Source organism: Adiantum capillus-veneris, chromosome 27 (genome assembly GCF_014529385.1).
Source record: "Adiantum capillus-veneris isolate H3 chromosome 27, ASM1452938v2, whole genome shotgun sequence".
NCBI lineage: Eukaryota > Viridiplantae > Streptophyta > Polypodiopsida > Polypodiales > Pteridaceae > Adiantum > Adiantum capillus-veneris.
Genome location: NC_140957.1, coordinates 28,821,683 through 28,843,942, shown reverse-complemented (window position 1 = coordinate 28,843,942; position 22,260 = coordinate 28,821,683). Strand labels below are relative to the sequence as shown.

The 22,260-nt window shown below is 43.7% G+C and overlaps 2 protein-coding genes across 2 annotated transcripts in view; both read right to left on the bottom strand.

The window, feature by feature from the left end:
* Positions 1–9,542, bottom strand: part of LOC147421698 (uncharacterized) — a 65,795-nt gene extending 56,253 nt beyond the window's left edge. Inside the window, exon 1 of the mRNA XM_086502417.1 lies at positions 8,265–9,542. The gene's annotated coding sequence lies outside the window, so the exon portion shown is untranslated. The remainder of the gene's footprint in view (positions 1–8,264) is intronic.
* LOC147421699 (pentatricopeptide repeat-containing protein At3g16610-like) lies at positions 3,506–8,280 on the bottom strand. The gene has a single exon (XM_086502416.1). The coding sequence runs from the start codon at positions 7,836–7,838 to the stop codon at positions 5,229–5,231; it is 2,610 nt and encodes an 869-aa protein (XP_086358542.1). The 5' UTR covers positions 7,839–8,280; the 3' UTR covers positions 3,506–5,228.
* Positions 9,543–22,260: the final 12,718 nt, after the last annotated feature.

Below are 22,260 nucleotides of genomic sequence, written 5' to 3'. Positions count from 1 at the left end.
GCGCTCTTGATCTGATGATATCCACTCTTCAAGTCAATCCTGCTAAAGAAGGAGGATCCTTGTAACCTGTCGAGTATATCATCGATCCAAAGAATCGAAAATCTGTTCTTGATGGTGATTTCGTTGAGAGTGCTATAATCGATGCACATTCTCCAAGATCCATCTTTCTTCAAAACCAACAACACTGGAGAGCAATACGGTGAAGTACTAGGCTGGACAAGACCCTTTTCCAAGAGGTCTTCCACTGGGTTCATAATCTTTTCATTCTGTACTCGGCTCACACGATAAGGTGGCCGATTCGGTAGCGTGCTTCCAGGTATCAGATCAATGGTTTGATCTTCAGCCCTCTGAAAAGCTATCGGCATGAGTGTGGAGAAAAATCTTGGCGTTCTTTTGATCAGGTCAAAACATATTCAACCTTTATCCAACGTTCAATTCTCTCCCAAAAGAATCATCAAGTACAATCTCTAAGCCCTTCATTTATCAAAGTCGCTTTCTCGGCCCGGTAGTCAACCACGGCGTAGTTCTTGTGATACCAAGGGATCCTGAGTAGAACGTCACTCGCATGCCTCGAACACCCCTGTCATTGCAAACAAAGTTTGCCAATGCTCGGTGTAATGGCAACATCCCATCCGGGTGCCAGTCGAACTACCTCCGCCTGTGGTGTTAGTCTGTCGGGCGTAATTCCAAATCGAGCCCCAGAAGTCTATTCAGCTCGTTGTGTCATGGCCTCATCTGTGGGGTAGGTCAGACTGCCAGAGTGAATGGCAAAGCCCCGCTTCACATGACTCATCAACTCCTGAATAGAAGCTGACTTCTGTTCCAAGCACTGATCTCGGATCTCTGTAGGTAGACCCAAGGTAAACCACTCAATCTGTTCTCTGAACGAGATCTTCTTGAATGAAGAGGCGGGTAGAAAAGAGCTCCAGAATCTTTCACAATAAGCATTGATTGTATCTTTCTTGGTCATCCGAAAATGGTTCCAAGCAGCTCGTACATCTTGTTCATATTCTTGCGTCAACCAAGAAGAAATAAAAAGCTTCTTAAATTTAAGCCATTTAACTGGCGCATTCTTGTTTAAAAGAAGAGTGGACCACCAAGTACGAGCATTTCCCTTAAAGTAAGAGGCAGCTCTCCGAATCTTGGAGTGCTCTGAATAGCGTCCTCCCGCGAAAGCGATGTCAAATTGCTGTATAAAAGACAAAGCCTTCGAAGCATCTGAGTATCCTGAAAAGTATCAAACTTGATCGAGTGGCCACCTTCCTTAAACTCTCGGACTTTCTTGCTTTTATCTTCGAGAAAGTCATACTGGTTAGCTTTGTAAAAATTCTTCTTGTTCGCATAAAAGTTTCCGTCATCGGAATCTAAGTTGTCTGTACACGAGTCCTCAGTAGAACTGTCAGTCCCTGGGCGAGATGTAGCCTTCTTTGCCTTTTTCTTGCCCTTTCCGAAGCTTTGTTTCTTGCTTCGCTTTTTGCTTTTTCTGTCTTCTTCGCTCGAGTCTGAAGAGTTAGAAGTACTGTCAGAAGAAGAAGAAGAAGAACTCGGTACTCCTTCAAATCGAACACGCTTCTTCCGTTTCTTTGCTTTGTCAAAAGTCGACCGACGACCCAAATATCCCAGGAAGTCAGTGCTTTTCTTCTGCTTTTTGCCATGCTTTTTATCTTTCTTTTGCATGTCAAAAAGCTGAGCAATCTGTGCATCAACCACGTTCTCCAGTTCCTTCTCCGTCTATTTCTTGGAGGCAGAAGGTTTCTTGAGAGCGGGTTTCGGGAGTGGTGTTGTGGTTCTCTGCCACTCCGTCTGTACCTCTTCCAAAGAGATCTGGTTCATATATTTTGCCATCTTCGGGTCCTTGGCAAAATTGAGCATCATCTTTGTTGCATCGCCGATCAATTGGCGACGCTCCATCTCTCGCCGCTCCGCCTAAGTAGGCAAAGGCGGGCCATACTCTCTGCCGGAATCTTCGTTGTGATCCTTGCCCGCATCTCCAGATGCAGAGGGAGTCGACTGATCATTGCCTGAAGCCATAGGTGCCACGGAAAAAAAATTCGGGGATCGGATTTCCCGTAGAAGAGAAATCGGCCGTGCTCTGATACCACTGTAACAGACTTGGACACTCCAAGTCAAGAATCAACCGCGACAGCACCAAATAACCACTTCAAAACAAGTCACAGATCACAATAGATGTACACTGGCCCGGCGGAGTTCCGAGCCTAGAGATATTGGCCCCAAAGACTGGCGCCCCTTTCGGTATTTCTTTTTATATTAATTAGTTCAAAGTACAAGAGACTAGGTCGAGATTCACTCTCAGACTCTGCGTCCAGATGCCCTGAGAAGTGAGGCCCTCACCACTAATTTAAAGGTTACAAGGGATGCCCAAAAGCAGAGCCCCAAAAGCTTTTAAAAATAAAAAGCATCAGTTCTCTCTCTCTCTCTTAGAGACTCTCTTTTATAAAAAAAAAGCAAGTTCTCTCTCTTTCTCATGGCGTAGAGAAAAAGCAAGATTCGCGTCGCTCGTCATTATTTATTATTAATAAAATAAAATAAAAAATTAACCTCCGCGATTTTCGAAAATTAGGGTTTCTAGCAAAAATTAGGGTTTGCAAGAATTTTAGGGTTTTTGCTGTCCGCCACGTCATCACTTTGTGACAGCTGGTCTTAAAATCAACTTTTGTAAATCAAAGCTTTGCCAATTAGGGCTTGCAATTGACATAGTCTATTGTGGCCGGGTGAGATTGTGTCTCCAAATGTAATTACCAAACCTTTGGGATATCCAATTGGATGGCATGTCACTCACTCTCAGAAAGTGGATTGGGTTATGCAACGCTTGAATGTCAAATTGCATTACTGAAAGTTATCCACTTGGCCATTGCATGTTCGTCTGCGAGCCATTTTGTCCCATTTGTGGCGGACTCATACTCACAAGAAAGGCTTGCGCTTGATGTCGATGGAGAAGCTTTGCACTCATAAACGTCTTGGTGGTCTTAATATCTTGGATTTGCGCAGGCATGTTCTTGCTAGGAAAGCTATGTTGTTGCCTATGCTTGCGCAACAAATTCAGCCTTGGACTCTTATGATTGCACACCTAAGTCAGCATGTGGTTACTTCCTCGTTTGGCCATTGGCAATCATCTATCTGGGAGGTGGTATTTGGCAAGATGGAAGGGCACATTCCTGGATGTCCTCTTGCTTCCTCTTTGGTTTCTCCTTGGAAAGAGGTTACGATCCATCTATCATGGAATGCTCGGCAGGAAGGTGATTCGCTTCGTTTGGAGAGTCTTGCATTGGAGCCGGGTATTCTCTCTTACTTTGGTTGACCGCTCGCCTCTCCAGACTTATTTTCTCTCCTATCGTGGCTTTCATGTGGTTGGCGATGTGGTTGATGCAGATAAATACACTTTTGAGTTCCCTTTTGCTGCTCGCCATTTTGGGTTAGGCATGCATTACCGTTAGTTTTGGAAAGAGCTTCAACACATGTTGCTGGATTTTTTACCCATTGCACCTCTACCTGATGGTGATCCCATGTTTGATTGGAATTTTCTTTGAAATGCCTTTTCGAGATATTTGTGTTAGTCGAGTTTATGCTATTCTTTTGCCGCAATCTTGGCTTGCGAATCATAGCAATGCCCTTTGGCACATGCACAACTCTGATCTCTAGTGGAGGAAGCTTCTCTCTACCTTGTGGAAAAGCCGCTTACCTTTGAAGGAGCGACTGTTTCTTTGGCGTTGTTTGTTGGGAGTGCTCTCGGTTGGCACTTCTCTTAGGGCACGACACATTTGCCCCTCTTCTTGTATGCGTTACTCGACTGCAGAAGAGAATGTTTGCCACTTGCTCTGGGACTGCCGCATCACTAGAGACTTCCTTCGCCATGTGTCGGCTTGTATGCGACTCCGTTTTCCAAGGATGGTCCTCCACAAAAGGTTTTGGACGTTTGGCATTTTCTCGCCGACGTACAACGATTTGCAGTCTTCTTTACGTGGGTCAGATACTGGGCTTACTAGACCCTATGGCGTTAGCATAATGCGTATATGTTCCATCGCGCATACAGATCCCTTCCCGTTCTTCAAGCTTTCTCTTAGGCAATCGTTACGCTTCGCCTTGGAAGTTGGTGATATCGCCGTAGAGATACATCAGCTTTCCTATGAATGCTTCTACCCATATTGTACAGCTGAATAGTTCTGTGTTTTCCCCCTTGTATATGATCTTTTCGGTGGGTTTTCCTCGTCTCGAGGTTTCCCACTAGTAAATTAATCAAACTGATTTACAAAAAAACAGTGTGTGGACGTGTGCATGTGAGCACTAAGTGGGTGCATGCACTTGTCACGAGCAAAGCACCGCGATGAAATTTGAACACGCCTATGACGTTAAAATTTCTCTCTTCTTCTTCATCTCTCTCTCTCTCTCTCTCTCTCTCTCTCTAAGGCCTCAGTGCCACATGCGATTATTCGGGCTGAGCTAGCTGCCCCTCCTCTCGTAGTTGAGGCCCTTACTAAAATCAGTTTTCTTCATGCATAATATATGGGACCTTCCCAGAGACAGATATGCTTGGCTAGCACTTGAGTCATCCCGACAGCTAGCGCTACAAGGGGACACAGGATGTTGGTATGGGAAGATGACATCATGGTTTCACTCACATGGCTTCAGCATGGATAGACTGCCTCCATTCCAGTACTCCTTGGATGCACGCTCCCTTTCTCTCACACGGACAGAGAACACTAGACTTATACGTCAGGATTAGATACCAGAAGCACATAGATACAGCCGGTACAAGAGTTGGGCACGAAGATGGCTTTCTTTAGGCCTATATGGATATGTGATCAGACCGGCCCATGTTCAGGCATTGCTAGTGATCATAGTTACCACGAACGCAAAACCAAAATGCGGAACAGGGAATAGAAACTGGCAGGTATTGCCATTCCTTGTTACTGATACTCACGTCTAAAACACTCATGCAATTCACCAATGCTGCATGCGAGCAAAATCATTAAAAAACTGTGTGAAGCATCCCCTTGTGTCAGTAGCAGAGATATAGCTTGGTGTTGAAACATTAACACCCCTCACATTGCCAATTTGGTAAACTTCAGTGGAGTACTTGCTTCTTACATCTTCTGATAACAACAAAAGCTGAGAAAGGGGTGATAAGTTATTCAAAAGCATCTCATTACAATAGCCAATGCTATCCTCCTTGAACCTCTTCAATCCTATAATGTGAGTGTATGCCTTCTTCATATGCTCATACATGCAGCTTGCTTAGCGTGCATATCAGTTATTTCAGAAAAGGCTTCGTCATCTGTCGAAAGCTTGTTAGTAGGGCTGCTAAACAGAGGTTTGTTCAAGCCCTTGCTAATCATTACTTCCTTTATATGTTCTGCATCCTCACATCTACCAGCTGCAGAGAAGATATTGTGCAAAAGCACATATGGTGTCGCACTTTTCGGTTCAAGCTCAAAAATCTTCTCAGCAATGAACAATGCACGTTCCACATTCTGATGCATTTTGCAGGCTCCAAGCAATGTCATCCAAGTTGTAGCTTTGGGGCTGGTTGGCATTTTTTGAATCATGCGTATACCCTCTTCAAGCTTGCCAGCTCGAGCTAAAAGATCGACCATGCAGTTGTAATGCTCTAAAGTAGGGGATAAACCATATACCTGTGTTAAAGAATCGAAGCAACGGCACCCTTCCTCAAACAATCCTGCATGGCTGCAAGCGGAGAGCACGCTTACAAAGGTGACTGGAGTCGGCAATACACCTGCCTGTTGCATATCCAGGTAGAGCTTATGAGCCTGTTTCCCCATTCCATAATGCGAGTACGTCGAAATGAGAGTTGTCCACGAGATAGTATTTTTCTTTATCATTCTGTCGAAGATTTTTTGAGCATCTTCTAGACAACCACAATTGCCGTACATGGACATGGCAGTGTTTCCCACTTCCATGTCTATTTCATACTCAATGGTAACAAGGTAGAAATGGATGATCTGTCCCTCTGCCAACGATGCCCGGTCGGCAAAGGCATCAAGAATACTGATAAATGTGATCTTGTTTGGTTGTACTCCCTCATCCTGCATTTGAAAGAAAAGGTGGAAAGCGACATCTCCCTGCCCTTCCTGGGCATAAGCTGCAATGATGGCTGTCCAAGAGATAACATCTCTTATGGGCATTTTGTCAAACACCAGCGATGCATAGTCCAAGCTGTGACACTTGCCATACATGTTCACAAGAGCATTCCCCACCGCGCGATTCAAGCCAGACATGCTCTCTTGATTCCAAAGATTCACTTCTTTGCTTTGAGTTGCCGCTAGCAGGCTGGTACATGAATCCAGATCATTGATCAAGCTCATGTCGGCTGACATATTCTCAACCATATTGTTTTCAAGATTGCTGCTCACAATGCGAGCGTGCACATGCTTGCCTTCAGCTAATTCTCCCATTTTTGCACACGCATAAAGTATGCTAACAAAAGTTACCTTACTTGGAATTACACATTGCATCTGCATTTGCTGAAAGAATTGGATTGATTTTTCTTCCTGGCTATATTGAGCATGTGCAGCAATCAGAGCATTCCAAGAGGCATCATCAGATACAGGTGCTTCCTCTAATGTCCAAAAAGCCTCTCTCAATTCACCGCCTTTTCCATACATGTTAATGAGGGCATTCCAAAATATCAGATCCCAATCAAATGCACTGAAAAGCGCGCATGCATGCAATCGTTTGCCCTCTCGAAGGGCTTCCTGGCTACTGGCACATGCAGAAAAAGCTACAACAAAACCGACCTTATCGGGAATCACACTTTCTGAGAGCATTTGCTGGTAAAGTTGCACAACGACTGCCTCCTTTGCCTGCTCTTCATGTGCTCCAAGAACTGCATTCCATAAGATTGTCGACGTGTGAGGCATGTCATCAAATAACATTAATGCATGGGCTGTGCTGCCACACTTACCATATGTAGAAACAAGGGTAGTCCCTAATACAATGTCAAGATCAAATCCACTCACCGCAATTCTAGCATGCACCCACTTGCATTCGCATAGGCTATCTCTGTTTGCAAATAAATCAAGCGTGTTGACAAAGGTCACATTGTCAGGAAATACATTCTCTAACTGCATTTGATGGAAGAGTTGAATTGCTTCTCTGCGTTGTCCATGCTTGGCATGTGCTGCAATAAGAGCATTCCATGTTACGACATTATGCTCTGGCATTTTCTCAAACACCAGGCATGCATCTTTGATGCTTCCACAATTATCATACATATGGACAAGGGCATTGCCAACCCTCACATCAGAAATACAAGGGCTAGCCTCAATGCATGAATGGATAAGCTTGCCTTCAGCTAAATCTCGCAGGCTAGCACACACCGAGACAATTGTTATAAAAGTAACCTTGTTGGGTTCCACACCTGCTGGTTCCATTGACCTGAAAAGCTGCAACGCCTCTCTTTTCAAGCCATTCTGGCCGTATGCTCCAATCATGATTGTCCAAGAGAAAACATTGCGTTCCTCCACTTTATCGAATGTAGCCCGTGCATCATGAAGGGCCTTGCATTTGCCATACATTTCCACAACAAGGTTGATGACAAGTATGTCTCGATCATCTCCATTTTCAATCATCATGAAATGAATGAGCATGCCTTTGGAAAGAAGCATTTCATGACCACATTGCCGAATGCAGCTGACATAATCTACTCGAAATAGATCTTGCCTTGCTTGAGCAAGTGACTGGGCAGTATAACTGTTTCCACCGAATAGTCGTCGGGAGCAGAAAATGATGGGTGGAATCATGTAAGGTTTTATAGTCTTCTGGGCTTGGCAAGCACATGCTTGCAAGAAAGCATGCAGCATGGCAATTGGTATAAGGGGGCAGCATCCTCACAAATGCATCCAACATTGGCAAAGTGTAGTCAAATATCAAAGTTCTTAAGCTATACAAAGACCAAAATGCTTGTGCTGATGACACCAAAAAGGTTTGCGTTATTATGCATGCTGATTCATGCTCTCTGATTTTATTCTAGTACTTCATCAATTTACATACTTTAAACAGCTGAGCCCTCGACAGAGACCGCTCTCTTCTTTTTTCGTAATGGGTCTCTCTCTCTCTCTCTCTCTCTCTCTCTCTGTGTGTGTGTGTGTGTGTGTGTGTGTGTAAATTTACGTTGTGAGCATGTACAGTCTGCGAAACTTTTAAGTGGAGCACCTTTGTGTACGACGGCAGCGTGTTTTGTGTGTGTGACGGGGGGCGAGCGAGAGAGAGAGAGAGAGAGAGAGCACCTTACAGAAGCCCAGCCACGGCAATTTGACCAACAAAACTCAAACTAGCCTAATGGCGAATTTTAACTATAAGCATATTTACTTGGTGAGCCTAAGATGGTTTTCCAAATTCTCGACCCAAGAGGAGGCCGCTTGGCCTGATCTCAGCCATTAGCTTTGACCCGAATCGAACGGCAAGCAGCTCCCAAGGACCTTTGTTTTTTATCGAGCACTCGCAACTGCTTTTTTTATTTTTTCAATTCTCTGCACGCACAACAGAGCCCTTCGCGGCAGTCCTCTCCTAAACTCTCTACACAACCTTGATTGACATTCGTCTACCCTGCAAGTCCCATGCTCGAAAATTTGCCATGCAGCAAGGCGATATGAGGAAGCTCGAACACACACACACACACGGAAGAGAGAGAAAGGTGGGCTTCAAAAGAGCAATAACTCGGAGATAAAAAGCAACAACTCAAAGAGGAAACGATCATCAAGGAGGAGAGCAGCGCCAAGAAAGCTGCAATCTCTTCTACACAAGCAAACATGGAGATTAAGAGATCATCTCACTTAAAGCCTGTGCTAAGAAGTAGGATACATGTTGATTGCAGGACATACTTAATGGGGGCAGTGATAGACACTTTGGGATGTTTTCAATGGATGTGAAGTGAGGGCATTTATCTTGCATCTTGAAGGCATGTGGCACTATACAGAACGCCAATATGGGCAAGATAATTCATGACAATATTGTTATCCAAGGGATGTTGAAACAAAATGTTGTGCATGGCATTGCCTTGGTTGACATGTATGCCAAATGTGGTGTACTTTAGAAAGCACCTAAGCTCTTGTTCGAAACATCATCTTTTGCAGCGGATGAGAAGCAAGGAGGTCTCTCTAGATGTAATCATCTTTGAAGGCATGTGACACTATGCTCATATAGGATATCTGAGCGCACAGCTTCATCCATGTAGCCCAATTCTTTGATGTCAGATTAGTGGCAGCGTCGTATGATCAATCGGAGCTCCTCTACACTCCCTTTTCAAATATGTGCTCGCTTTTCATAGCCAATCATTGGCAGCTTTTCAAAGAGTTATAAATTTACTAGCAGCGATGTCGTATGGTCACAGAGCAGCACCAAGAAAGCAGCAATATCTTCTATGCAAGCAAACATGGATACGAAGAGGTCAACTCACTTAAAGCATGTGCTTGGAAGTAGGATACATGCTGATTGCAAGATATACTCAACAGGGACAAGGACAAAAAGCTTTGGGTTGTATCTTCTCCACAAGCAGTTCGCAGGTTCCCGGAGGCAACTCGGATTGTCTGCAAGTTTGTTTCTGGCCACTCTTTGCGAGAGAGAGAGAGAGAGAGAGAGAGAGAGAGAGAGAGAGAGAGAGTAGGCTATGACGCATCTAAAAGGTGATGATGGATTTTCTCGTGCATTAGCTTTAATGGAACCATCAAACGTAGACCCTACTGCCTTCTGATCCTCTAATCTATGGTGCTGGAAGTGGCAACATCCATCTTATATATTGGTGTTGGAAGTACCAACGCCCAGCTAGCTGTATTGGCACCTTATACTTGTTCACATGAAAGCAAAGAGCCATGAAGAAAAGCCTACCTCGTCGAGATGACAAAATCATTCTTCAGTAACATGGAGTTTGTAGGTCAAGCTCCTCCCTGTACAAGGTTGACAATGTCACTGTTTGCTCCATCGATATATTGGAATTGGTATTCTTTTGCAGTGAAGCCTCCCACATAGCGATCATAGCAGCTTTGTCTGCAACAAGACCCAGTGGCCAGCTGAACATTATGTCTAGCTTCAATTACCTTACTCATCTCGTTTCTACAGGTGCAACTAGTTATGACCAGCTCATGCAAATTCAACAACCATGTGCCCTCTGCCATGCTTCAACGTTTATGGAAATGATATGCAGTAGGTCTCCATGCCTAATTCTCAAGATTCACAACAATTCTTTTCTGCGCAGTTTGCCCGTGCAGCAGTAAGCCAGGTCTTCCAAACCGTGGCTATATTTCGCAGATCATCAAGTTGGAGGGTACTCTGGAAGCTTGCCGACGTGAAGAGCACTCTCAAAGAAAACCTTCTATAAAAAAAAAGAGACCTTAAGAGGTAGTGGTAGGTGGATTCGTGCAGGCGTAGACCTGCCTGTGGACGCAATGCAGTGGAGGTTAAATGGCACAGGCTTGTGGGTAGCTTTGGGGGTGGTTTGGATGGGCGAAGAGGCAAAGGACCGGGAGATACATGTGTAGCAGGGGCGAGAGGTTGAACCAGCGTTAGGAGGCTAAGCCGCGAGGGTGAAAGCAAGAGGCGGGTTGGAGGGAGCGTGAGGAGGTGGATGTCGGAGGCAAGCTTGCGGGTCTAGTCAAAGAGTGGAGGTCGTGGTTGAAGATGTTTCACAGGCCAGAGAGACGATGTAGGCCATTTCAGTTTGGGAAGATGGGCATGCACAACCAAGCGTGAGATGGGCTCGAGCAGAGGCGAAACAGGGTAACGTGAGAGTGTTGGTGGAGGCAGGCTTATATTCGGAGAGGAGAAGAAAGGTTCAAGAAAAATAAAACCTTATCTTAAGGGTGACAATCAATGCACTCAAAGAAGGCTAAGCTATTGTCCACTGAATATAGTGCCTTCCACTATGGGGACACTGACCTTGAGATACATAATACGGGTTAGTAAAAAAGAAGACATAATTGCTGACAGAAGTGGCTTACGAGAGAGAGAGAGAGAGAGAGAGAGAGAGAGAGAGAGAGAGAGGAAGATACTAATCAGAGGACCTAGAACATAAAGTTATATCTGCGTGTTTTGTGTATGGCAGGGAGTACATATATTTACAACACTGCATGTTCCAATTTCACAAGCGCGACTCTAGCTCGACAATACTGCAAGGTCCGTTATCTGTATCCAATTTCCCATGCACATGCGTTTGCTTGGTGCAACACATAAACGCTACAGGGCAGGGCACGGCTTCCGTTTCTTATAACTTTTTGGAGAGACCAGAGTGCCAGCTCTCCATCATACTTTTGTATGGCACCTCTGTATGACATGCACTACATAGTTTGCACTTTCAGTCTGTGACGTTTCATTGGAAGACGATATGTTTAACTATTCACATTGCTTTTTTGTAGCTTGACTCAAATATCGGCATGTAGTAGATTGGACAATCAAAAAGCAGAAATACAACATTGCAGGTCAGTAAGGCACCTCATTTATTATTACAGTTCATTCATGCTTTATCTATTTGCTTGTTTTAGAATTTTTTGCATTACTTTCTTTGCTTCGGTTTATTTGGATCTCATTTTCAGAACTATACACTCGATGTAGATCAACATCTGCACATGTTAGTTACACATGCAACTCTTTGCATATGGGCGGTTACCTGTTACAACGGTCTCTCCCAGGGGCTACCTACCAGAATACTTCCAGTATATATGCATACTAAACATTGCCAAGATAAGGGAAATCTTCAAAGCCATCTTTGACAAACTCTGCATGTAGTTGTTGGTGTTGTAACCTGCGTCAAATTGGCTCTAACGTTAATAATTATACTAGATGTCCTTTAATCATTGGTTACACGTGAGAAAGCTATCTTTTGAGAATGGTGCAAAATCACATGGAAAGAATCTTACATGTTTTTTTTCCAAACATTAAAAAGAGAACAATATATAATACTAAAATCTTATTACAAAATGACTTGGAACAACAATTTCGGTAAATTCTAATCCTTTACGTTGTTATTTCTTACGAGATACAAATATCAAAATTATGAACATCACAATCGCAATGATACAAACGATCAAGTCATCCACGTAGATACAAATATCAAAATTGGGACATCACAATCACCCCCAGTTTAAGAACCTTAAAGCAAGTGCTGGGTGCGTTTTTCGTTGCTGCAGATTTTTGACCGCTCTCTAGTGCGGAAGGTAGATAGCGTTAAGGTCGAGCTGCAACAAAAGTATGAGAAGCCATTGCATCTCTTAGAGCGCGTGTGGCGGTGGGGAAAGTTTTCCTTTGTTAAAAAATGGGGTTCCAACAACAAGCCTGACACGGGTGATTTCAGGGACAAGGACGCGACGTGGGATCGAACCTACGCGCCAGCCAATGAGAGCCCCAAACACAGTATGATAACCATCCCACCATACGGATTGCTCGTCCAATAATTGGCGTTGCTTAATTTCATTTTTTGCCCTCGTTCGTCCCTCTTCACATTACTGGTCCTCGTATCCTAGTAGCAAATCAAAACTAAGGTAGTACACTTTGATGGAAAAAAAAGCACTCTCTCTCTCTCTCTCTCACACACACACACGTGTTCCAACTCGAGTCCAATGGAAATATGCTAATATAGTTAAAATTCCCCATTAGTTCAATGGAACTAGTCTTGCTTGGTGGGCCTTGCTATATAACATCTATAGAATATAACAGGACATATGCAAATTGACATTTAGCATCTAACATTGAAGGGAACAAGAGCATGATTAATTTGGCAAGGGCTACATTGCATGAAAGGGATATACATTTGAAAAATGCTATAATGTTTATGGGAGGAGACAAAGTTAAGTGCGTCAATTATTAGAGTTTATAGGGATGTTTACAGTTGAGATTATATCTAAGCGAGGTTATACTACTATGTCTACTGATGAATTTTTTTTCTAGTATACGTGCTACATGTAAATTCTTGAAAATGGAAAATATTTCAAAAAGAAATTTTTCATTGGATGATTTGTTAGCGCAGAACGTCAGCTCGCATTTTTGAAGGTGGATGTTGAGTGTATTTTGTCTTTCTTCTTTTGTAGTTATTTGTGTTTTACTTTCTTCTTTTGTAGTTATGCTCGGTACAATGAATGAGAACAGTGATACATGTAACTTCACGTTTTGTGTTTTGTGTTATGGCATCGACAATGCATGTGCACAGTTTGCCGCACCGATTGTCAAGTCGTTGACTCAGTTCTTCACCATGGGCTTCGCCTATCCTTTTAGTGAAGAAAAAGGACGGCAGTATGCGCATGTGCGTAGACTACCGGGGCTTAAATGCGGTTTAAATGCGGTTTAAGTGCGTAGACTACTGGGGCTTAAATGCGGCTTAAATGCGGTTACGGTTAAGAACAAACACCCATTGCCAAGAGTAAATGAGTTATTTGATAAGCTAACTCATGCTCGCATTTTTACGAAAATTGACTTGCGGCCAGGATATCACCAAGTCCTTATTCGACTTGCGATATGCCTAAGACTGCCTTCCGAACACAGTTTGGACACTACGATTTTTTGGTGATGCCCTTTGGGTTAACCAATGCGCCCGCAATATTCATGACACTTATGGATAGTGTCTTGAAGCCATATTTGGGCAAATTTGTCATTGTTTTCCTCGATGACATCCTAGTCTATAGTGCTTCTGAAGAAGAGCACTTACAACATCTCAGACAGGTGTTTGAGTTGTTACATACAAACAAGTTATGTGCCAAGGAATCTAAATGTGATTTTCTAAAAGATGAAATTCATTATTTAGGGCATGTTATTTGAGCTCATGGCCTATACATGGATCAATCCAAAGTGGATACCATCAGAAAATGGCCTCCGTCTAAAAATCTGAAAGAATTACATATATTTTTAGGATTTGTAGGTTTTTACCGAAGGTTTGTTAAAAACTATGCTCAAATTGATGTTCCTATGACGGATCAACTTAAAGGCAAAGGAAAAGCTTTTCAGTGGGGATCCGCTCAACAACACAGTTTTGATACGCTCAAGGATGCATTAGCTACAGCTCCTATACTAGCTATTGTAGATCCTTTGAAACCATTCGTTTTGGAAACGGATGCCATTGCTCGTGCTATTGGAGCAGTCCTGTTACAAGACAGATGGCCGATTGCATTTGAAAGTAAGAAGTTTGATGCAGCTCAGCAAAATTATTCTGCATACGAACGCGAACTCTATGCAATAGTGTCGGCCTTAAAAACATGGCGGCATTATCTGTATGGTGCTCAATTCGAGATTGTGTTTGACCATGAAAGCATCAAATGGTTTACACAACAAACATATTTAAAGGGTCGAAAAGCCAGGTGGGTCGAGATTCTTCAGGAATATGACGCCAAGCTAAGGTATCGCAAAGGCCGATACAATGTAGTGGCAGACGCTCTAAGTAGAATGCCAGAGATTAATTCGCTCTTGTTCACGGAACTTCGTAGTGAATTTTTAGATTCTCTCAAGGGCAAATATGAGCATGATGAAGCATATTCCAAAGTGTGGAGCCATGTTCAAAAGAAGGATCCTTCTCAGTCCAACGACGGTAGTGTATAGTTAACCTCCACACCTAGTTCTCCTTTATCAAGTGATGAACTACAGCGATGGAAGCATTTTACCATCGACAATGGGTACCTACTCCACAAGGGGAGAGTTTGTGTACCGATGGACACGGACATTCGGTGCCAAATTCTTTATGAATGTCATGATAGTCCAAGTGTAGGGCACCCAGGGATTAAAAAAACTTATGCTCTAGTACGAGGACAGTTTTACTGGCCAGGTATACATGGCTTTGTTCAAGCTTATGTCTTGCACTGCCAAAAATGTCAGGTTAACAAGGCAGAGCGCCTAAAAGCAGGAGGACTCTTACATCCTTTGGAGATTCCCAATGGAAAATGAAAAAGTATCTCTATGGATTTTATTGTAGGTTTACCAACCACTATACGAGGTCATGACTCAGTATGGGTGGTCGTAGACAAGTTAACTAAACTATGTAAGTCTATTTGGACCAAATCAACGGTTAAGACACCAGAACTAGCCAAGTTATTTGTGGACAATCTATACAAATTGTATGGTTTGCCAACTAACATTGTTAGTGATCGTGATCCCAAGTTTAACAGCCACTTTTGGAGAGCTGTATTTAAACGATTGGGTACACAACTAAACCTCAATACAACTAATCATCCAGAAACGGATGGTCAACAGAACGGGTTAACCAGGCGCTAGAGGATATGCTAAGAGCATACGTCAGCAAAAAATAGTCAGACTGGGAAGAATACTTACCTATTCTCGAGTTTGCCTACAACAGTGCTAAGCATGTCACAACAGGTTTTAGTCCTTTCATGCTAATGTACGGGTTTCAACCTAGGTCACCAGCTACGGTGGGGTTGGCAATCAAAAAACTCCAACAGGTTAAGGATTTTCTCTAAGACCATATGATATGCTGAAACTTGCTCGCCAGAATGTCCGGCAAGCATAGGATCGGTATAAGAAATACGCTGATGAGAAACGTCGGCAAGTTACCTTCGAAGAAGGGGAGGAAGTATTTTTACGTGTGCCAGAACATTCATAAAGTCTGAAAACTGGACCGACACCTAAATTATCTCCCCGATATTGTGGGCCTTTCAAAATACTCAAGCTAGTCGGTGATCGTGCCTACAAACTATTACTACCTTCACATTCTCGCATTCATCTGGTGTTTCATGTAAGCCATCTACGAAAGCGGTTACATGGGGACGACAATGTCATTGAACAACAGGTTTTGGTTGATTACATTGAACCTCCTACCTTACCGCATGAAGCTGAACGTGTTCTGGATTATCATGAGTTGCGTACACGCCATCACGTATGACAACAAGCCTTAATCAAGTGGAAAGACTGACCTGAAGAAGGTGCCACTTGGGAAAACATTAGTGTTCTTAGAAAGAAGTTTCCCACTTTTGTTTTCAAGGATGAAAACTCTTCTTAAGGGGGGAGTAATGTCAGGACACCGGCAAGGCCGGACTAGATAAGGCAGGGCCGGGCTAGGCGGTGTGGAATGGGGAGTCCAACTAGGGCAAAGGGCCAGGGCATGCCTATATAAAGGGTGGTTGGGTGGTGGACTCTCAGGCTCTAGTCACCCCTGTCTTACACTGTCATCTTTAATTGGTAATGGATTGTAGATGCAATGATGTTAAGTCTTGTTGTTGCCGCTCCAATGGCAAAGCACCCAACGATAATACAGAAGTGAGAGCAGCAGGAGTGTCTTTCATTTGTTTATCGACCTCGTTTATCGCTATATATATGAGGTATGCCACCGTGTAGGAGGGACATATTTCTAGATTGTGAGCAAAGATGTCACATTGCATGCTCCAATCTTTATACAATGCAATAATTTTAAACCATGACCTAGCATATGGACGATAAGCTAGTTTCAAGTTGACTGCAGTTTGATCCCTAGCTTATTGATGCTTAGACTGTAATTTTATAAGTCTTGGGAACTTCATACTGACACCTATTATAGAATAAATGAGAACATATATAGTACGACATGAATTATTTAGACACATAGTATGATATCAATTATTTAGAGCTAAATTAAAGATGCACAAGGTCAATTCACGACTACGATACACCACATGCATTCACTACTATAATACATCACATGCATTGGCTAGCAACCGTATCTTGCCATGTATGAGAGATTCCTATTAAGGAAAGTGAACCTGCCAGTTCAAGGCAGCTTGAGTCTAGGCTTGCGCTTAGGGATTGCTCCTTAGATCCCAATAGCCTTAGGTCTTGCCCCTTCATTCATCATGAGCAGAGCGGCCTCGCCTCGACGGACTCCCAACTCTCCTCAGTACGAGGATGCGCATCGATGCACCTTGAATTTTTTCTTGATCCTCCTCACATACCTATTGACCACATGATGTCCGCAATTTCCAATATTCTCTTGCAAGGTATGCTGATGCAGATATGGCAGGTGACAAAGATACTCGAAGGAGCACTACTGGCTATGTGTTCATGGTTGGAGGCACAGCAATAAGCTGGGCTTCAAAGCTGCAGAAAGTGGTTTCACTTTCTACCACAGAAGCAGAGTATGTAGCAATGACGGAGGCAAGCAAAGAAATTCTGTGGCTTCACAGATTCTTAGAAGAGCTTGGATTCAAACAAGACAATTGTGTCTTGTACAGTGATAGCCAAAGCGCTATCCATCTTGCGAAGAACTCAGCCTTTCATTCAAGGACAAAGCACATTGAGGTGAGATATCACTTCATACGCACTCTTTTGGAAGAGGGACAGCTAAAGCTAGGAAAGGTGCATACAAGTGAAAATCCTGCAGACATGTTTACAAAGGTGGTCAACAAGGAGAAGTTGAGCTTTTACTCATCTTCAATCGGCATTCAAGGATAAGAAGCCAGAATGGAAAGTAGTCACAGGTTTGGTTTGGAGAACAGTCTCCAAGTGGGAGATTGTTAAGTATGGAGCCTGATTTACCCTTGTAATTTTCTATGGTAAAAGCGCACATTTGTAAGGCCCCCATTATGAGGAGAAGCCATCGTGCGTGAAGGAAAATCACTCATCGGAAACCAAAATTTTCACGGACAAGAATCAGGGGCAACTTTAGAGGCCTCGGGGGCGGAGGCCTCCGAGACTTTTTTTCGCCGGAATATTCCTTTTTGCCGGAATATTATGGCCGGACGACAGCCGGAAAGTGGTCGGAAAACAACCGGTGGTTGGCCGGTGGCCGGTAGTCAATGGCCGATGGCCGATGGTCGGAAGTCAATGGCCGGTGGCCGGTGGCCGAATTCAAAAGCGGACTTGTCTTCTCAAGGGCGGCCACACATGGGCGGATTGGAGAGTCCGATTTGGACTTATTCGCACAAGGGCGGCTACACATGGCTGTCTCTCATAAGAGAGGGCAGCCCTTTTGGCCTATAAAAGGAGGCCATTTCTACACACATTTCGTAGTGTGAAGTTGATGCAACAAGGTGAGTGTGAGGTGGTGAGAGTGAAGCAAGGCGGGAGCTCTATCAAGGGTTTAATCCCTTTGTAAACTACTTCTTTTTTTGAAGTGCTAAAGCCATTGAGTGGCTGCTTTCCCGTGGACGTAGCCCACATTGGGTGAACCACGTATATCGTGTGTACTCTCTCTCTCTCTCTCTCTACTCTATAATCTCTTGTGTGTGAAATCTATCTCTCTCCATTAAGTAATCTACTCAAAAATCTATTTAGCTACGTATTATTTCCTAACACTTCAGAAGCTTCCTATGCATAAGGGGTAAGGTGATTGGGTAAAAAAGAGACCCTAGAAAGGAGAGGGAAAGCCCCAAAGTTAGGAGAATCTATGACTTAATCTCCCACTCACTTAAAGGGCACCCTTTTTTCAAGGGGCACATGGGACACAGTTCAGAATCTCCATATGCTTAGCCACATGGTGTGCTTGAATGCTACTGGCTGGGATAAAGAGAGGTCCAATGAGCTTCTAGTTCCATTCAACAAATATCTAGATATTTTCAAGCTCTCTCCATCTCTAAGGGGTAAGGAAGACACTTGTCCAAAGACTAACCATGTATTTGAAATGCATGGTGCATATGATTGGCTAGGGGGAGAGGGGTCCAATGAGCTTGAGGCACGAGCAAAAAGTAGAACTCACCCCAAGCAAGCAAGGGGTATGCTGGGGGGGTATACACCTCTCACACACTCATTTTATGGATGCATTCTCATTTGGTGAAAGTAGAGGAACTCCACTTCCTTCTCCAAGATTGTAAGAAGTGAGAGTCTACACCAACACTCTTGGCTATGGAATGCAAATCCAACCAAGAGCCATGCTTCAATGCTTAAGCTTGACATCTTCTCAATCTTCAGTACTATGCTAATATGTATGCTAGCAAGAAGAGTGATGATAAGTGAGGAACTTTCTTTCTCCTCTGGAATGTTTCTTCTTCCTCTTCCCTACCCTCATTCCCCGCCAGCTCTCTCCACCTTCGAAGGTGTTTGAGGCCTTGGGACTGAGGCTTGGGATAGTTAATGCTCCTCACACTTTGTTTAAAGTACAAGGCACAATCAAGGGTGAAAGTGCCGCATTCTTTTAGATGATGGCAGTATCCATGATTTTATTTCTGTTCGATTCGCACAACAACTCTCTCTCTCTAAAATACCTTCACCTCAGAGAGTCAAAATTGTTTTTAATAATCAACGTTTTAATTGCAAAACCCAAGTCACTGTTGAAGTTTGTATTGGTGAATTTACACAAGCACGTACATTTCTTGTAGCACCATTGCATGGTCTTGATACGATCTTGGGAATGCTATTTCGTCATGAATTTGATCCGTTGATTAATTATAATACATGTACCATGTCTCTCACTCATAATAATAAAATTTCTCTATCCAAGCAACACTAGCACACCAAAAATTTCCACTTCTCTCTCACATTCAAGACAAAATTTCCACTTCTCTCTCACACTCAAGCCAAAAGAGCCATTTGAAAACAAGGGAAAACATATCTAGTGTTGGTAAATCAAATTTCCATCGAAATCAAAACCTCACATAACTCTTCACATGATGATTTTCTCTCACAATTTTATAATTGTTTCATGCATGATCTACCACTTGGAATACCACCTTCACGCCCAGAAGACCACCAAATAGATATTTTATCGGGTAGTGAACCTCCTTGTAGAGCACCTTATCGTGTAAATCCAACTGCACATTGGGAGATACAAACTCAAATCACTGACTTGATCAGACCTAGTAGTTCATCATACGGAGCTCTAGTACTTCTTGTTAAGAAGAGAAATGGGACTTTTCGTATGTGTATTGACTACAGAACTTTAAACAAAATCACCATCAAGAATAGGTTTCCTATTCTTAGAGTGGATGATCTATTAGACAAACTAAAAGAGGCAAACATCCTTAGCAAAATTGACCTTAAATCAGGGTATTAACAAGTCAAAATGTTTGATCAAGATGTCTACAAAATTGCTTTCAAAACACAAACGGGACACTGAATTTCTTGTCATGCCATTTGGTTTGACAAATGCACCAGCCACATTCACACGCATGATGAACATAATTTTCATTGACCATCAAGCTTTTGTGATTGTATGCTTTGATGAATTCTTGTATTCAGTGAATCAAAACAAGAACATAAAGAGCATTCAACACGTGTATTTGAATTGCTTGCACACAACCACGTGTATCTGAATCCTGAAAAAGAGTTTATTTTTGCAATCTAAAATTGAATATTTGAGACACATTGTTTTGGGCAAGGGAATCCATGTAGATCCTAAGAAAATTGAAGCCATTCAATCATGGTCTAGACCCAAAAAATTGCATGAACTTCATTCTTATATTGGTCTATGCAGTTATTAGAGGAAGTTTGTACGTAACTTTGCTTACAAATCTCATTACCTCACTCTCTTGTTGGAGAAAATTATGTATGGATTGATTTGCAAGAAAGTTCCTTTAATGCACTCAAGACTGCTCTGATAGATGCACCAGTACTACAATCGCCTGATTTTGATAGACCATTCTTTGTCGTAGTCATCGATGCTAGTGGAAAAGGTATCGGTGCGGTCCTTATGCAAGATAACCATCCACTCACATTTGAAAGTCGTAAGTTTGAACCATCTAAAGCAAAATTTAGTACATATGACAAAGAGTTAACTTACTGTTGTACATGCATTGAAAATTTGGAAACACTATTTAATATGTGTTGATTTAATCATCAAAACTGATCAACAAAGTATCAAGTATTTACTGTCTCAACCCATAATAGATGATAGACATATTAAGTGGGCTGTCTTCATTCAAAGTTTTCAACCCAACATTCAATACCAACCTGGTAAGGAGAATGTTGTACCTGATGCTTTGAGCGAAGACCCTCTCTTAATAGTCTATCGACCATTACGGGTACTTCATTTGATTCAATGCCTGACACTTATGCACAAGATGATGATTTCAAAACCACATGGTTGCATATGGTTAACAACTTTGTGCACACATTTTTGGAATACACTATTCAACAAAACTTTCTTTATTTCAAAAAAAAATTGTGCGTAACTAAACCTTTTCGTACATGGATCATTGAAGAGTTGCACAAACCACGGACATAGAGGATTTGCTGCTGCTACTGATGGTCGATTTTTGAAAGTCAAAGGAACAAAAAGAAAAAAAAACTTATTTTTTCCTCTGTTGGAGCCTTGGCGACACTGTTGGAAGGCTCGACAACGCCTGGTCAACCTCATGGCGCTTTTACGGGCATAAGGTTAACCCCCCCCCCCCCCCCCTTTGATTAGCCGGCTTTATCACCCTCAGGCCCCCGCTTGTCCATGCCCCAGCCTAGCCGGCCGTCCTCGGTTTCACTCTCCCTTCTCTCTTTCCCTATAGCCCTCTGCCAGGAGCGGCCTCGAGCACTCACCCTGATCCCTCTCTCGCTTTTCCTCTCGCGCTCCCTCTGTGTCGAGCCGCATGTGAACTCTCACTCTCCCGTATTCTTATCCACACACCCGCCCCCTCTCACACTCCTTCCCTCGCTCTCTATGCAAGCCCTTGGGCCCGCTAATATTCTCCCTCTCTTCCCCGCTAATATTCTCCCTCTCTTCCCCACCCGCTCGCCTCACCCTTCCCTCGGTCTCATTCCCCCCCCCCCCCTTGGCCCACTATCCCCACCCTCTTTCCCCCACACCATTGACTTCCCCCCCCCCCCCCCCCCCCCCTTCCTCTCGTCCTTGAGCCACCAAACAGGAAGGGGTGATATTCCCCCCCCCCTCTCTCTCACCTCACACCCCCCGCCCCCCCCCCCCCCCCCCCCCCCCCTTCCCCCTTACCCCACTTCATGCCAAATTCCCCCCCCTTCCCTTGCTCTCTTGTCCGGCGGCCCACATGGCGCGGACCCCTGCCATCTCACCCCCCCCTCTCATCCGCCCCCGCAGGCCTCTCTTTCTCTCTGTCTTCCGTTCCAGCCCAAAGGCGTAGCACAAGAACACCGGAGCCACTCTCTCTCTCCACACACACCCTCACACACACACTCACCCTCTCTCTGACCCCATCTCTCCCCCCCCATCTGCACACAGTGCCGCCCGTAGGTAATCTCTCTCATCTCTCTCCCTCGGGCCATTGAGTCGTCTTAGAGAACGCACCAAGTAGTTTGCACCACCTCTTCTCCCTACCTCTCTATCACCACGGCGTGCCATTTGTAAATATTGCAGAACTAATTCTCCCTCACACCCCCGAGGGTTTTCCTTATTTGCAAATCTCTCTCTCTCTCTCTCTCTCTCTCTCT

Excerpts from the sequence above, each read along its gene's own strand:
- LOC147421699 (XM_086502416.1), bottom strand. The coding sequence starts at position 7,838 with ATGCTGCATGCTTTCTTGCAAGCATGTGCTTGCCAAGCCCAGAAGACT.